General features: G+C 44.1%; 1 protein-coding gene across 1 annotated transcript in view; it reads right to left on the reverse strand.

The window, feature by feature from the left end:
* Positions 1–18,315, reverse strand: part of DNAH9 (dynein axonemal heavy chain 9) — a 386,382-nt gene that overhangs the window by 99,776 nt on the left and 268,291 nt on the right. Inside the window, exons 50-51 of the mRNA XM_033184520.1 lie at positions 11,059–11,484; positions 1,668–1,787 (exon numbers count right to left, since the gene is read on the reverse strand). Of these exons, the coding sequence (XP_033040411.1) occupies positions 1,668–1,787; positions 11,059–11,484 (546 nt within the window). The remainder of the gene's footprint in view (positions 1–1,667; positions 1,788–11,058; positions 11,485–18,315) is intronic.

Genomic DNA, 18,315 nt, shown 5'->3' on the forward strand with positions numbered 1-18,315 from the left:
ACAGACCTTAGAGATTTGCCAACCCAATCATTCCCATGCATGTTTTCAGATTACACAAAGGCCAGAAAGTCCAAGTATCTGACCAGAATCTCTAGGTTGGTAGAGACAGGGGTGGCTTCAGAGCCTGAACATCCTGACTTCTAGAGCAGAGTGCCACACTGCCTCCCAGGAGCACTGACTCAGAAAGTGCTCCAGCCAGGCAGAGAAGGCTGCGCTAAGTTCGGAAACCAAGCAGGGAGCTGAATGGAAGGCAGGCCAGCTAGGAGATCTGGAGGACTTCTTGCACACTGGCAAGAATTGCTGTCTCTACACTGAACTGTTCAGCTAAACTGACCATCTCAAAGCCACACAGAAGCTGGTCCAGTGACAACTGCACAGACACACATTTGGGTATGGCTGGTCTTCATTACATCACAGCTCCGTTCAGTGACGGCTATGACTCACTGCTCCCCAGATTAAAACATCTGGCTCTGCTGTGTAATTCAGTGGTGGCTGAAATAAATGTAAACAGGTGTGGACTGTACTTCCCTTCACTGGTGAGCAGGGTGCTATAAAGTCTCTAGCTTGAAGAGAAATCACATTCATTTGACTCTGCTTTTCAGAGTCTTAGCTGATATACGGGATGAGAAATACAAGCCATGGGGGATTTAAAAAGGCCACAAATTCTTTGACATTCCTGTCATTAAGAGTTGCTGTCTGTGCCCTCTGCCCTTTAATCTGTGACTGTTTTGACCTATAGAGTACAGTGGAAGTGCTATTGTGCTAGTTTTCACTCCCAGGTCTTCAGATATTGGGACTTTCCACTTCCTGCCTCTTGGGACACTTGCCCTTGATGTCCTGAGTTACTATGCAAGATGTCTGATTACTCTGCTAGAGAGAGTGCGTGGAGAGGCCCTGAAGCTCCATAGGAAGGCAGAGAGGCCCAGCTGCATCCTCCCTTCCAACTATCCCTGCCAAGATGCTCAGCATGTGAAGGAAGTTGTCTTGGGGCCTCTAGCCCAGCCACCAGCTGAATGGACCGAGTGACCCCAGTCATGACCACATGGAGCAGAAAACCCGGCCAACTGAGCCCTGTCCTCAACAAACTTGTGAGATATTGTGAAATGCAAAATCACTAAGTTTTGGAGTAATTTATTATGCAGAAACAAACACTCATAACACAAGCACTGCTGCCCTGACCTGCAGATTTGATTTCCCAGGAAGGCTGGTGCATGTGTGTATACGTGTGTGTGTGTTTTCTGAAATACTCAGGGTCAATAGGTCTCACTCTTTTCTATTTCTTAGTTCCTAATCTTGGCCACACCCTTATAATGAAATGTTACATAGAAAGGAACGTCACAGTTTGCCTATAAAATGCTAGCTTTGTCTTGTAATGTTTCCTCTGGTCAATACACATGAATATAAGCGTGTTCACATTTTGCATGAGCTGCCTGATAGATCCAGTGCTCCCATCCTCCCAATCATGTCTATAAAAAAACTCCTTTGACCAGATCAGGGTTTATGCACCCACATTTTCCTCAGGACTCAATTCCTGCATTTCAGCACATTTTAATACTTCCCTCCAAGTCAAAGCACTGCTGTGCTGTGCTCATCTATCTTGCACCTCCGCGGCACTTGACAAGCCTGCTAATATAATTACAGCTTGGGCTGCTGTGGCTTACACTCACCAGGCGGTTGGCGAGGGAGATGGTGCTTGCGGTCACTTCGGCTTCTTGCTGACATTTGAGTTTGTCTGCTGTTGCTTTCTCAAACCTGGCTGTGAGCTTTGCCAGGTTTTCATTAAGGTGCTGTTTAGGAAGGAACACAAGGACCATCAGTCATTTCAGCCCATGTCACTGCCAGTGCTTCTTAGATGAGGGTTCACACGGAGTTGGTTCTGAAGGAAGCACTCTGTGGGGGAATTCCTAAGGGACCAGAGAAAGCAGGACAGAGAGGGAAATGAAGGCACATTCGGGGAAGATCTCAGGCGGGGTCCTAGCGTGGACTTCATCTTGGTCCTGCAGTGGGAGGGTGGAGTGGACATCCAGAGATGTCCTGCCCCAAGATGAGAGAGCTGAGCTTCATACCCCACCACCGCGGTCATCGATCGAGGTGTTGAAAGCTACGAGGTGTGAGGGATATGGATGAGGGGAAAGGTGCATAAATTCTGCCTCTGCTTGAGTTGGAGAAAAATGGGTTCCAGCAGCCTGACAAAATGGTGCAGGTGCTGCTATTAGAAGCAAGAACACATCAAAACTGGGGTTAGCATGAAAAAGGTCAACAGCAACCCATGTGGGCCAGGGAGGACCACTGCCAGTATCTGCTGCAGCTAGTCTGGGGCTGGGCTGTCTGGAATCTAAGTCCTCCACTGGCTCTAAGGTCCTAGAGTCAAGGTAATTTTTACTTAACCTCATCTAGTCTCTTCCATTAACACAATGTATGAGAATATAAAAAAGACATAATTTCAAGTTTTAAAAAATGTGTTAAGAATTTAAAATTGAAGCATGTAGCTTTTATTGTCCTCAGAGTACATATTTTTACGCACAAAGATACATGGACACACAGCAGATACCTCCAAATACATCTCAGGTCTGTGCAATAACTGGGGTTCAGGCTGCTTTGTTGGTCATTACTAAGGCACAAGAGAAATCAAAGTAGGGCCAAGTTTAAACATCCAAGCAGTTTAAAAAGCAGGTGGTGAGTCATCCAATTAAGGACGGCAGACTGGCCATGCTCATTTACCTCCTACACTTCCCAAGACTTCTCTAAAATGATTACGAAGCAATTAAAACAGTCATAAGCCCATTACACCAAGCAAATGGGTGAGGGCCATTTGGAGGGTGAACGAGTCCAACAGATTTATGGAGGACCACACTGATGAAGGAGTGGAGACCGCTGGAGCAGGGCAGAGGACACAACAACTTAGAGTTAGCTGTTGCTCACCAAAGGGGAAACTGATCAGCCCACAGAGCCCTATGCAAACTGGAGATCTCAGAAATGTCAGGTGTGACTGAAGGGGAAGATGAAAATAGGAGGATTAATTGGAAGCCTATTGATTCTTGCCCTCATATCTCCATCCACATGCACAGTCTACAATGCCACCAGTCACCTATGTCACCGCATAAGAAAGTCAATAGAGGCAGAGAATAAAGGTGCCACATCCTGGCATAACTCATCAGATCCTGAAAACAAACTCTACCAGTCAACCAGCTCTGCCCTTGCCTGCAGACCTAGAATTAGCTTTTGATCACTACTCTTGTAAACATGAAAGGACAAGAAGAAATTTAATGCAGGCTTAGATTAAGTTAAACAAGATGAAAAAAATGACCTAGGAAAAACAGGCAGACTTTTGGTAACAATAAAAACAGCAACTACAACAACAAAGTTAAAACTTTCATAGTTTCTCAGAGAGATTCAAGATGACTCATCCACAAAACAAGAACAGGACGTTATTAAAAGGAAGAGAGAATAACAACAACAACAAGAAAACTCTTGTGGAAATCACTATTGTTGTGAACATAAAAAATAACAAAATCAAGGGAAAGGTTAAAAGATGAATTTGAGGAAATTTCCTAAAAAGTACAAGAAAACAAACAGCAACAAAAAGATGGGAGAAAACAGAGGACTGATCTAGGAGGTCTAACGTCTGACAGATATGCATTTCAGAAAATAAGAGTAAACAGTAAACAGAAGGGAATTTACCAAATAAATAATACAAAATAATTTTCTAGAGCTGAAGAAAATAAATCTTTACATGCCAAACACAATATGAAAAAAGAATGACAGCTAAGCACATCCGTGTAATGTTTCACACACCAAGAACCAAAAAGAAAAGATTAGAAGACTTCAAGGAAAGGGGCAAAACAGTGCATCCACAAAAGAACAGGACCGGCCGGGTGCGGTGGCTCAAGCCTGTAATCCCAGCACTTTGGGAGGCCGAGACGGGCAGATCACGAGGTCAGGAGATCGAGACCATCCTGGCTAACACGGTGAAACCCGTCTCTACTAAAAATACAAAAAACTAGCCGGGCGAGGTGGCGGGCGCCTGTAGTCCCAGCTACTCTGGAGGCTGAGGCAGGAGAATGGTGTAAACCCGGGAGGCGGAGCTTGCAGTGAGCTGAGATCCGGCCACTGCACTCCAGCCTGGGTGACAGAGCCAGACTCCGTCTCAAAAAAAAAAAAAAAGAACAGGACCTTGACTGCCCACGAGACTTCTCACCAGACAAAAGCATAAAACATTCAGTGTTCTGGCAGGGCGCGGTGGCTCACGCCTGTAATTCCAGCACTTTGGGAGGCCGAGGTGGGCAGATCACCTGAGGTCGGGAGTTCGAGACCAGGCTGACCAGTAGAGACAAGGAAAAACCTCGTCTCTACTAAAAATACAAAATTAGCCAGGCATGGTGGCACAGGCCTGTAATCCCAGTTACTCAGGAGACTGAGGCAGAAGAATTGCTTGAACCCGGGAGGCAGAGGTTGCAGTGAGCAGAGAGTGTGCCATTGCACTCCAGCCTGGGCAACAAGAATGAAACTCTGTCTCAAAAAAAACACACAAACCAACAACAACAAAATTCAGTGTTCTATGCACAAAAAATTAGCAACTCAGAATTCAATACTTTGCAAAACTGTTCAGTTTACGAATAAAACGAAGACATTTCTAGACTATAACAATGTAGAAAATTTGCCTCTTCATTAACATTTCTGAGAACGTTCTTTGAGAATGAGCCGTAGCAGAATAAGAGAGAGAAAGGTTGCGGCAGCAAAGAAGGACAAACAAAGAATACTTAATTGAATGGAGAGTTAAAAAATAATGGATGCTATGCAAAAGGATCTAATGCAAGAGAAAGAGAGAATAAAGAAAAGTAGAAACTCTGCGGGGGTGGGGGTGAAGAGATTGTGTAAAAACAAAATGTAATTCTAGGTCTGTTGTGAACAATATAGACACGTTCACAGAATAGAAATGGAATTGTTGCTTTTTTAACTTTGCAGATCAGTCTATGGATAGAGCACGGGTCACTTAATTTTGGTTACAGAAGAGAATGTATTTTCAGTTTTGGTGATTACAAAGCAAAAGTAATGATAAGCAGTAATAACAAGAGTTGGGAAGTAGAAGGAAGGGAGCTGAAGGCAGGGGTAAGAGCGTCATCTTGTGATATGGTTTGGATCTCTGTCCCCTCCAGATCTCAGGTTGAAATGTGATTCCCAGTGTTGGAGGTGGGGCCTGGTGAGAGGTGATTGGATCATGGGGGCAGGTCTTTCATGAATGGTTGAGCATCGTTCCCTTGCTGGTAAACAAGTTCTTGCTCAGTCAGGTCAGAGGAGATCTGGTTGTTTAAAAGAGTCTGGGACCTCCCTCTTCCCTCTCTTGCTCCAGTTCTTGCCATATGACATGCTGACTCCCCATTGCCTTCCACCATGATTATAAGCTTCCTGAGGCCTTGCCAGAAGCCAGCACCATGCTTCTTGTAAAGCCTACAGAACTGTGAGCCAATTAAACTTCTTTTCTTTACGAATTACCCAGCCTCAGGTATTTCTTTTCTTTTCTTTTTTTTTTTTGAGATGGAGTTTCGCTCTTGTTGGCCAGGCTGGAGTGCCGTGGCGCTATCTCGGCTCACTGCAGCCTTCCTCCCAAGCGATTCTCCTGCCTCAGCCTCCTGAGTACCTGGGATTACAGGCATGTGCCACCATGCCCGGTTAATTTTGTATTTTCAAGAGAGACGGGGTTTCTCCATGTTGGTCAGGCTGGTCTTGAACTCACGACCTCAGGTGATCCACCCAACTCAGCCTCGGGTATTTTTTCACGGTAATGCAAGAATAGACTAACACATCTTGAAAGCTGAGAGCTCCAAGGGAGCTGCCTCTATGTGATAGAATAGGAAATAAAGGTTACATCAACTATCAGGTTGGCACAAAAAGAACTGAATTTTTTTTTTTTTTTGAGATGGAGTCTTGCTCTTGTCGCTCAGGCTGGAGTGCAATGGTGTAATCTCAGCTCACTGCAACCTCTGCCTCCTGGGTTCAAACAATTCTCCTGACTCAGCCTCCCAAGTAACTGGGATTACAGGAGCCCACCACCATGCCTGGCTAATTTTGTATTTTTAGTAGAGACAACGTTTCACCATGTTGACCAGGGTGGTCTCAAACTCCTGACCTCAGGTGATCCACCTGCCTCGGCCTCCCAAAGTGCTGGGATTACAGGCATGAGCCACCATGCCCGGCTGTAACTGCAGTTTTTGCCATTACCTTTTTTTTGTTTTTTTTGGAGATAGGGTTTCACTCTTGCTGCCCAGGCTGGAGTGCAATGTTACGACCTTGGTTCACTGCAACCTCAGCCTCCTGGGTTCAAGTGATTTTCCTGCCTCAGCCTCCCAAATAGCTGGGAATACAGGCGTGCAACACCATGCCTGACTAATTTTGTATTTTTAGTGGAGCCTGGGTTCATCATGTTGGTCAGGCTGGTCTGGAACTCCTGACCTCAAGTGATCCACCCACCTCGGCCTCCCAAAGTGCTGGGATTACAGGCATGAGGCACCGCACTGGCCATTAAAGTAATGGCATTACTTGGGCCATTAAAAGTAATGGCAAAAACCACAATTACTTTTGTGCTAACCTAATAAAACTGGTTATCGTAAGTATATTGAGAAGACATGGAAATGAACAACTTCTAGCCCCAGCTAGCTGGCAGAAAGTCAACTGTCTCAATAAGATTCATCAAGCAATAGATACCAGCATAACACATGGACAGAAGTCAGAAATTCAAGGGATCAGAAAGTGGGAAGATAATGGAAACTTGTCAGATGAGTCTAGTGTTGAAAAAAATAGGGGTTGGCGGGGATTATGACAAAATGAGCAAAATCGTGTGAATGGGAAGCCATTACTTAATTCCAGGGTCAATTAATGACATATGAGAATCTTTTGATTATTTTTAAACTGGCCTAAAGTAAGATTTTTACGTAAAAGTACCTGCTGTTTTAAATATTGGCAATTAATTAAATCATCTGCAAAGAGACTGCGTGGGCCAACTGGAACACAGTTGAGCTGCTAGGTAGCAGGCTCTCATGTGATCTCAAGCACCAGAAAGAGATATAAGAATTAAAGGGGGTTCTTGTTTCTCATCAGAAGCCTTTCTCTACTCTTTGATATTTCACTCTGTGTGTGATTATATGCTCAAGGAAAGGGGCTTCCTTGTTGTATTATTTTTATAAATCACAACATTAATATATCTTCACTATAGAACAAAAGAAAATATAGATTAGACAAAACAACCATCCAAAATTCATCACCCAGAGATAACCACCACTGTTAACACTTTTATGTATTTCCATTCTGTATTAGGCTCTTCTTGCATTGCTATAAAGAAATACCTGAGACTCGGTAATTTATGAAAAAAGAGGTTTCATGGGCTTATGATTCTGCAGGCTGTATAGGAGGCATAGTGCTGGCATCCTCCTCTGGGGAGGCCTCAGGGAGCTTTTACTCATGATGGAAGGCAAAGCAGGAGCAGGCACATCACATGGCCAGAGCAGGAGCAAGAGGGAGTTGGTGGGGCAGGTGCCACGTACTTTTAAATGACCAGATATCACAAGAACTCACTCACTGTCATAAAGACAGCATCAAGCTATGAAGGAAACTCCTGACGACATAAAGGCCTCCCACCAGGCCTCATCTCTGGCACTGGGGATTACAGTACAATATGAGATTTGGGCAGGAACAAATATCCAAACTATATCATGTCCGACATACAGTAATCAAACTGAAATCTGTCTTGAAATATGCTTTCCCCCCCCACTTTCTGTATTATGAATATAAAATTCTTTACTTGGAATTATCCTAAAATCCTAAAAGACTTGGGTGTGTGTATGTGAGATTGGACTAGGCTGGGAATGGCCTCACAGCATATAGGAAAGAATCTTCTTGCCCTGGGTGGATCTCCAGGTTAGGGATGGGTGTTAACCCATCTCCTGTGTTATTAGCAGGGAGGGTTCACATTCCTGGGATGTTGACGGGAATGTGTATAAGTGGAGGATAGAGGGGAGGTTGTTAAAAGCAAGAATACATTTTTTTTTTTTCAGAAAATATTTTGGCAGAAAAGAAGTGCCTTCCAAAGGTAGCCAAGGATTTTTAAAATATTCTTATTGCTTCCGCAGGTTGAGTGGGCCCATCATGTGAATGTTGGCTACTGAAAAGGTATAAACATTTTGAAAACATTCTCTTTGCACCAACTGTTCCTTTGGTTAAAATAACTTGAGTCAAGAGTCTTTGAAAATGCGGTTCTTGTTATGCTTTTCTGGAAGAGACCGAAAAATATAAAAATTATCGGGAAATCTTTTCCTCCCAACAAGCAGGAATATGGGCTGGACATGGTGGCTCATGCCTGTAATCTGCCTGTAATCCTAGCTCTTTGGGAGGCCACGGCAAGAAGTTCACTTGAGGCCAGGAGTTCAAGACCAGCCTGGGCAACATAGCAAGACCCCTTCTTTAAAAAAAAAAAAATTCAGGAGGGGGGATGTGACGGTGTCTTGCATGTGATATTCTTTGAAGGGAGCCATTGTTATGGTGATTATCATCTGTTTTAAGTAAACTAGTCCATGAACATGTGCATTATGAAACAAGCATATTGAGAGGAGGTGAGTTGCTTTGCCAAACTATCTTTTTTTGTTTGTTTGTTTGAGACGGGATCTCGCTCTGTCACCCAGGCTGGAGTGCAGTGGCCTGATCTCAGCCCACTGCAAGCTCTGCCTCCCAGGTTCATGCTGTTCTCCTGCCTCAGCCTCTGTAAAAGCTGGGACTACAGGTGCCCGCCACCATGCCTGGCTAATTTTTTTGTGTATTTTTGTATTTTTAGTAGAGACAGGGTTTCACCATGTTAGCCAGGATGGTCTCGATCTCCTGACCTTGTGATCCGCCGGCCTCAGCCTCCCAAAGTGCTGAGATTACAGGCGTGAGCCACCGCGCCCGGCCCAAAGTATCTTTTTAAATAGAGAGATTAGTCTCAAGGATCTTTGATCTAGAGCTTTTTCCTAGAGATTTTAATCTAACGGTCAATAAACCCATGTCGCATGAGGCATATGGCATGTCTACAATCCTACCTTTCACAGCTCGTAAAATCCTCCTTACCCTCATGACAAATTTGTAGCAACAATCTTATGTGCCTAGAATGCACACATAGAAATTAAAGATCCAGAACATTTTTTGGATTGAACTTGATCACAGCCGTGGTTGAGTTCCTGCACGAGGTTGGATGTGCATGTGGTAGACGGCACATGCTGTCAAATGGGGCAGTAGTGGTTGAACAGTTAAAGTCACGCTCTCAGTAGTGGTGGCGGCTCCTGCCGCTCCCTTCATCATGGGCTGGGCTCTAGTCTCATGCTTTATACACATCACATCCTTTAATCCTCACAATAGTCCCATGAAGCAGGTACTATCACTGTGTCCATTCTTAAGATTTGGGCATTTCGGAAACCTTTCTAAAGATCACACAATCAGTCAATATTACAGCTTGGATTGGAACTAAGGTATGTGGAAGGATGGATTTTTAGCTGCTATGCTATCCTCCAGGATTCTGATTTCTACCTGTTACTTTATTAGTATAAATTTTTATGGGAAAGGTGAAGTTCAAGGGTATGAAAGTAAGTAATTCAAGATCTAAGCTGTGGGAACTTTAAAATATTTTGAGCCTTAAGGTAATGTGATTAGAGGTCTGGAGTCATAGGACAGGCAGCTATAACCCAGGCAGTTGTAACCTTTGTTTCTGTGATTACAGATTGGCCTTTTTCCTTACCTACATTGTTTTGTAAAACAGTCTGAATGACTAAACGGCACCAGGAAAGACTCCTTCCAGCTTCATTGCTAATCTTTGTTGTAGATTAACCTCCCTCTTACCTTTCTCACACAAAGACTCTACATTATCTAAGATGGAAGGTTAAATACACTCTTGTGAATTGGAAAGGAAATGAAACAAGCTGTACACAAAACTGTAATTAATTCAATTGCTGTAACTCATAAACCAGCCTATTATAGAAAATGTTATAATCCTACTAAATTGCTTTGTTTTCTGCCTATATAAGTAACACCTTAACTTTTTACTTTGGAGCACTCACTCTGTCTCTTTGGAGTTCATGTTTTCTGAATGGCCTTTCCCAGTTTTTCACTTAAATCAACTCTTTAAAGCTGGATTCTGGGGCTGGGCTCAGTGGCTCATATCTGTAATCCCAGCACTTTGGGAGGGTGAGGCGGGAGGATCACCTGAGCCCAGGAGTTCAAGACCAACCTGGGCAACATTGGGAGACCCTGCCTCTATAGATTAAAAAATAAAAAATGTATTTTGATCCTTTCAATTATTTCAGGTTTACAAGGAAAATCTTCCCAAATAGGTGTGAATCCAAGAGCGCCATCCCCATCTCCAAATCCTGGGGGAACCAGACATAATAACAATATCTACATGAGTTTATAAAAGCTAATGACCTTCACAGTTTTATATTTATGGACAAGGGGCCACCCACTAAGTCACAGTATATAACTTGCTTTAAAGAACTTCCACAAAACAATGCAGAGGGCTGACACATTCCCACACATCCATGCTACCGAGAGTGAGACAGGCAGATAGTTGGCTAGAACTGAAGGGAATAGGTTAAAAAGGTGAAGTAAGGTGACTAAAACCTACATTTCCAAGGAGAAATAGAGAAAGTCTCAAAATTTTAACCTTTTGTTCTTTACCATCGAATGTGCAAAAAATGTTAAATTCATTGGTGGTCAATAAATTGACAGTGGGCTCCATGAATATGATTCCTCTACTATACACATCCATCTGTCATCTTTTCTTTCCTCGGCAGAAAAGGAGAAAACCTTTTAGGCCCACAGCTTGTAAACCAGGGGTCCGGTGGAACTGTCTTGTGTGGCCTATACAGTGTTTGAGAAAGAAATGTAAAATGTTGCCTCTACTGAAAAATGAGATTTTTGCATGAAAATGTGGTGTTCCCACTTCTCTTTAAAAACCAGAACGTTAGGTGTTAGGTGGTGACCGAAGAGGGTTGTTTGCACTGGAGGCGGACTAGCAGGGCGAGGGGCCCTGGGGTCACTCACAGCAATCTTGGCTTTGATGGCGGCCAGCTTCTCCTGGGCAGCTGTGAGGTCCGCGGTGGCTTTGCTCAGTGCCTGGCGCTTGGGTTCCACGTCACAGAACACCTCATAAAACCTCACAATATTGATGATCCAAGAGCAGAGGCCTGCAGCCGCATAGGATTTGGTGGCCACAAACTCGGGATTGAACTCGGGGTCTTGCAGGTACGGCCTGATGGCTTTGAGGCAGTTCTCGTGAATGTTCTCTTTGTTGAAGTTTATTAGCGAGTCCAGGAAGCCATCCACTTTGGCCATGGTGACCTTAGCAGCCTTCCAGCTCCGGTCCTTGGGCACCCTACCCCCGGGGGCCATCAGCACCATCACCGCGGAGCTGACATTGCTAACGGCCAGAGGCGGAGAGCCAAATGACTTCAACTCCGTCAGATTGGTCTGGGAAAAGAGAAGGAGGGCGTTAGGGGAACATGAATGGGCTTTCTTTGTCCTCTGCCACTGGGGGAGTGAGCTTGTGGAGTGATCAGTTTGAAAGGGCTGCTTTGAAGCCTGCAGCAGCCCTCTGAATTTTAAATATCATGACTCATCAAAAGGAAGCCAAAGCTACTCCCCAGTGGCTTTAGACTTCTCTGAATGGTTAGCCAAGACTCAGCTATGTTCTTTCAGCACTTTAACTGACTCGCAGCCCATTAGAAACACACAATTATTTCACATTCAACTGAGAAATATAAGGATGCCGACATACTCTGAAATATGCAGCATGCTATGAATAAAAGATAAGGTTATTATAAATTAATTTCCATCTCGGATTGAAGAGAATAGAACTGTAACCCAAGTAATTTTTTTTTTCCTTAATTAAACTGCTTTGTTCCATGAGCTTGTTCTAACTACACTTGACTGTCCTGATAGCAAAACAGCATTTTCTGCCAAGAAATAATTCAGACAGAAAGCAAGGCACAACCTGTGAGTCAGCTGCTCTGCCTGCTCCTGGGTTTGCCCTTCGCTCAGAGTTTCGCTTGTTCCAGAAAGACGTGACTGAAAGAGTTGATCTTGGCAAATCACTTAAACCTTCCAGACCTTGCCACCTTCATCTGCAAGTTGGGGGCAGGAGAACTCACTACTCTGTCCATAAAATGGTGTCATAAATGCATATGAAGTTGATTTCAGGCCTGCTATGACATTCAATGAGAAGCCTACAACCAGGTGTAGGGAATTCTAATTTTCTGTGGCTTGCGCATCCGTTTTGAATATAGGTTTAACTTTCTCATACCAGAAGCAGGGCTCCGTTACCCTGGACACAGTTTCCAGTTCTACACCACACCCAAATGGCTCAAGCCAGTAGCCAGAGTATTTGGATCTCTCCTGCCTAGCAGACGGGGCTCCCTGCTTTCCTGCCACCATTCAGGCATTTGCCGAAAACCCAAAGTGACCCATATCCTACTTTCTTATATATACTTATATATTAACATTATATTTTATATTAAATATGAAAAATATATTTCTTATATATACTTATATATATATATACACACATCCTTTCTTTTATATGTATACACACACTTTCATATATATATAATATATATATACACTTTCTTATACATATTTCTTATATATACTGCCGGTTGCCATGCGCTTCTCTTTCTCTCTGCCTCACTCTTCATTCCTACCTTTCGTGACCCAGGGTCAGAGCACTACCCTCCCAACTCACTGCGTTCTCCCTGCCCAGGATCTGTAAGTAAAAATCATTGAATGTGTTTCCTATTGTGGTGGTATACCGCATTTGCGTCTTCCATCTGAAGAATGGGGGAGCTGCTGCAGGCTGGGTTTTCTCCTGGTGCTAGACCGAGCTTCCAGCTCAGAGTGATGGTCAGGCAGGCATACACCGGACATGGATTGGACAAGAGCCACAAGGGGATCTGCCCACATAAACAACTTTGCCATGTGAGGGACCCCCTGGCCATGGGTCAGACAGCTAAGCACTAGGCTGTCTGCCAGGTGAAAAAAATATCGGTGAAAGACACACTGCAGACTCCCACGTCCCGCTCCCTATCACTTCCCATTAGGGCAGTGGAGCCCCAGTGTAGCTGGAAGCTCCTAAAATGCTGTGAAACCATTTGCTTATGGTGCTGACTTTGTCAGTGGGGGGAAATCTTGATTTCAAAAATTAGATCCTTGTGCCAAATTAATTTGAGGTGCTCTTGATCCACAAACAAAGGGAGTTATTTCTAGCTCCGAGTGGAAGTACTGTGGCAGATGCTTCATTCACTCTTGCAATGGCTGTCACATGTGGTTACAACACACCTGTGAGGGCAGGGCGGCAGGCAGCACAGGTGTGAGAGGGATACCAGCACACCTGTCGTCACGGCCCCCTGAGGTGACAGAGGGCAAAGTGAGAAAATACAAATGTAACCAAAGAATGCCACGATTTTAAAACAGCCTAAGTTAAGCAATGTACAGAGACGAAAACGAATTTTATAACCCAGATATATCACTGTCAGTGTTTCCATGTACAGTAACTCCTTCCAGTCTTTTTCATATTCATACATATCTATAAATTAATCATGACTCTTTTGGTTTTAGTGACAGAAACCCTAGACGAAGTACAGAGGGGGATTTTCTCACTCGAGTATCTGGCAAGGGCAGGCACGGAGCTGGCAGTATGATGAGTGGAATCCCATTCTGAACGTTGTCGGCAGGGCTCTGTGGACTTTCTCTTTCTTCCCTGTCTCCCTGTGTGTGGGTTGCTGTTTTACACCCTAGTTTCTTCATGTTGGAAGGCACATGTTCTAACTCTCTGACCGTGGCCCATTTTCTCCTTTTCTCACTAGGCTGTAGCCGTAATCACCTTCTTTCAGTGTATTGACTTGCCAAGCTCATTGGCACCTCAGGTCCCTGCCTGGAACACTTCCTCCTAAGCCATTTGCATGGCTGACACCTCTGCATCCATCAAGATCTCAGTTCTGGCTGGGCCTGGTGGTTCATGCCTGTAATCCCAGTACTTCGGGAGACTGAGGCGGGGGGAATCACCTGAGGTCAGGAGTTTGAGATCAGCCTGGCCAATATGGTGAAAACCCCATCTGTACTAAAAATACAAAGATTAGCTGGGTGTGACGGTAGGCACCTGTAACCCCAGCTACTCTGAGGCAGGAGGCTGAGGCAGGAGAATCATTTGAACTCGGGAGGTGGAGGTTACAGTGAGCCAAGATCATGCCATTGCACTGCAGCCTGGGTGACAAGAGTGAAACTCCATCTCAAAAAACAACAACAACAAGGCCGGGCGCGGTGGCTCAAGCCTGTAATCCTAGCACTTTGGGAGGCCGAGACGGGCGGATCACGAGGTCAGGAGATCGAGACCATCCTGACTAACACGGTGAAACCCCGTCTCTACTAAAAACTACAAAAAACTAGCCGGGCGAGGTGGCGGCGCCTGTAGTCCCAGCTACTCGGGAGGCTGAGGCAGGAGAATGGCGTGAACCCGGGAGGCGGAGCTTGCAGTGAGCTGAGATCCGGCCACAGCACTCCAGCCTGGGTGACAGCGCGAGACTCCGTCTCAAAAAAAAAAAAAAAAAAAAAAAAAAAAAAAACAACAACAACAACAACAACAACAACAAAAAACCTCAATTCAAACGACCCCCACCCTGTAAGACTCTACCCACCAACCTCCCCTTCTTAGTCATTTCCCATCCTAGAGCCATGATGATTTCCTTCAGAGAACCTGAAACGATTCTTAGTTTTTCCTTGTTGACTTACTATATCCCTACTCTTCATGAGAGCAGGGACCCCCATTTATCCTGTTAACCATGGAAGCCCCAGTGCCTAGAACAGAAGAAATTATGTAGTAAATGCTTGTCAAAATATGTGTTGAGTGATCGGATGAAAAGACAAGGGAAAGAGACTTTTTCTCCAATGCAAGTCAAAATTTTAAAAAGCCCTGGGTAAAGATCTTGTTCGGTTAAGCCTGGGCCCTCAAGCCGATTCGCATGGAGCAGGCAGACATAGCAGTGTGGCGCTAATAGAAACACAAGGCTGGAAGAAACTTTTATTATTATTATTATTTTTATTTTTGAGATGGAGTCTCACACTGTCGCCCAGGCTGGAGTGCAGTGGCGTGATCTTGGCTCACTGCAATGTCTACCTCCCAGGTTCAGGCGATTCTCCTGCCTCAGCCTCCTGAGTAGCTGGGATTACAGGCACCTGCCACCACACCCGGCTAGTTTTTGTATAGCAGTAGAGACAGGGTTTCACTATGTTGGTCAGGCTGGTCTTGAACTCCTGACCTCAAATGATCCGCTCACGTGGGCCTCCCAAAGTGCTGGGATTATAGGAGTGAGCCACCATGCCCAGCCTGGGAGAAACATTTCTCAGAAGGCAGAAATTGTTAGGCACAGGCGCTCTGGGCTCCGCTCCACTTCTGTCTTAGGACTATTGTTCTAGCTGTGTGGCTGCTCTTCCCCAAATATCTGCCTGATGCATTTGTTCTTCTCCAAGTTTTTCACAAATGGCTCCTTCCTAAGAAGGCCTACCACCTCTGCCTCCTCCCACCCATCTTCTCCAGATGCCCAGCCTCGGTGCTTCTCCTACTCTACTCCACATTTTTCTTTGTTCCCCACAGCATCTGTCATGCTCTACTACATTATATAAGTCACTTTGAAGTTGTATTTATTGTCTCTCGCCCCTTACTTCTGCTAGAGTATAAGCTTCAGAGAGGCAAGGATCTTCCCTCATGGATGTATCACATGTACCCAGAGCAGTGCCTGGCCTGGGAAGGGCACTCAAAAAGTCTTTGCTGAGTGATTAAATGAACGAATCAACATGTGTGCAGTCATCATTGGACAAATATTTTTTAGTATGTGTTAGGCATTCAGTTTGAGTGACGGGGATACAAGAAAGGCAAAGTCCTTTTGCTCATTCAGGTGGGGGAGACAGGCAACAAAGAGATACATCTTTGATATTCTAAATAAGGAGAAAACAAACACAACGGCTCATGACAGAGAATTCTTGGAATGTGACGACGCCACGTTAGCTAGGAAGGTCTCTTCCTCTGGGAAGGCCTCTTCAAGAAGCTACATTTCACTGGGATCTCAATGACGGGAAACAGCCAGCTCTACAGACTGCAGGAAGACTGTTCCAGGCTGCTAAACAAACGAGTGTAAAGGCCTGTGGCAGAAGCAAGCTTGGCTGTGACGTACAGTGGGGCGGACAGTCCAGAGAGTGGTGAAGAGGATGGCTGAGAGGCAGTCGGACCAGACCGCTGGAGGCTCCGGAGGCCATGGGGAGGAGTATGAGAAGTATGGATTTTACTCCAGTTTCACTGGGAAGCCACTGGAGTGTTTTTGGCAGGGAGGAATGATGTGGCTTATGCTCTCAGATAGGCCTGTTGCAGTGTGGACGCACTGTGGCAGGGGAGGGTGGATGAGGAACAAGAGATTCAGGAGGCTGCTTAGCCATCTAGGTGAGGAACTGAAGGTGGCTTGGTCCAGGCTTTTTGCAGGGGAGATGGTGAGAAGTGATTGGATTTGGGATATATTTTGGAGCTAGTGTAGGCAGAACTTAGGAGTAGTTTTAAAAAGAGGTGTGAGAGAAGGTCACTAGTTCTTCTAGAGCAGGATTTTTTGAAAGTCTGTATATGGACAATCCACACTTTATCTACAATTTATCTAATTTGGAAAACGTAAGTCATTTCCCAGAGTTTACCTCACAGATAATGCTTTGCTGAACATTATTCTGTATAAATCTTTGTGAACATTTTAGTTACTTATGACAATCTTCTCGGAAGCGGATTTGCTGGGTCAAAGGGTAAAAAATTTTTAGTATCCTTTGTACAAATTATCATTAATAATTATTTGATTTATTCAATAATTATTCAATTTATTAAATTATTAGTAACAATAATTATTATTTCTCAGAAATTTCAATCCCAATCATCAGTATTTGAGAGCACATATATACACTCCCATCCTTTCAGCACTGGCAAATATTATTTAAATAAAAAATAGATTAAAAATAAGATCACAACATTGGTTTAATTAACATATGCATATTATGCATACATATGTGTATTTACTAGTGATGCTAAACTTTTTTCCATGTTGATAAACTATTTGGAGTTTTTATTTTGTGAGTTGTTTGTTCTTGTCCTTTGCCTACATTTCTACTGGGCTATTTTTCTTTTGATTACTGTAATTGTTACGGTTTCTGCAGGAAAAATGATGATACAACACACCAGCTCTTTTAAGGAAAGTTAACTAAAGGAACTATTTATGAAAGTGTAGATTGAAGAGACCTACGAGATAGTACATTACTCTGGGCTAGTAATGTTAGGGTGAGTGGAGCTGGGGTGGTTCCATTTCCACTCTGGGCTTGAGGAGACAAGGGAGAGGAGGGGTTAGCAGAACCTGGAGAGAGAGAGAGCGAGCCCTCTGGAGAAGGAGGGCTACAGGATCTGTAACTGTTAATGGAGGGCAGATGGAGGCTGAAGAAATGACTACCAGGATCTCACTCTCTTTCACCTTCCTATGATCTTCTGGTACTTAGCATGGCCAAAGGTCACAAAAAGCTAGAGGGCAAAGGCAGTCCATTGAAACAATTCATGCAAATCCAGTCTCCCAGGTTAAGGAAAGAACAGAGTTGGGAAGGGCAAAGTGTAACTGGGTTGGGGGCAATAAGAGGAGGGGAGCAGAACAAATGGGAGATTCCCAGTACAACTCATGAGAGCTTTTCATACATAGAGAATATTTACTCTTTTTGCATATGTGTTGCAAATCTCTTTTAAAATTTTGTTTATAGCACTGGTACAAAAACAGACACATAGACCAGATCAATTGGAACAAAATGGAGAACCCAGAAATATAAGGCCACACATCCACAACCATTTGATCTTCAACAAACCTGACAAAAACAAGTAATGGGGAAAGGACTCTCTATTCAATAAATAGTGCTGAAATAACTGGCTAGCCATATGCAGAAGATTTAGACTGGACCCCTTCCTTACAACATATACAAAAATTAACTCAAGATGGATTAAAGACTTAAATGTAAAACCCAAAATTATAAAAACCCAAGAAGACAACCTAGGCAATACCATTCTGGACATAGGAATGAGCAAGGATTTCATGCCAAATATACCAAAAGCAATCGCAACCAAAGCAAAAATTGACAAATGAGATCTAATTAAACTAAAGAGCTTCTACACAGCAAAGAAAACTATCAGCAGGGTGAACAGAGAACCTACAGAATAGGAGAAAATTTTTGCAAGCTTGGATCTGACAA

Source organism: Trachypithecus francoisi, unplaced genomic scaffold (assembly GCF_009764315.1).
Source record: "Trachypithecus francoisi isolate TF-2019V2 unplaced genomic scaffold, Tfra_2.0 Lachesis_group20, whole genome shotgun sequence".
NCBI lineage: Eukaryota > Metazoa > Chordata > Mammalia > Primates > Cercopithecidae > Trachypithecus > Trachypithecus francoisi.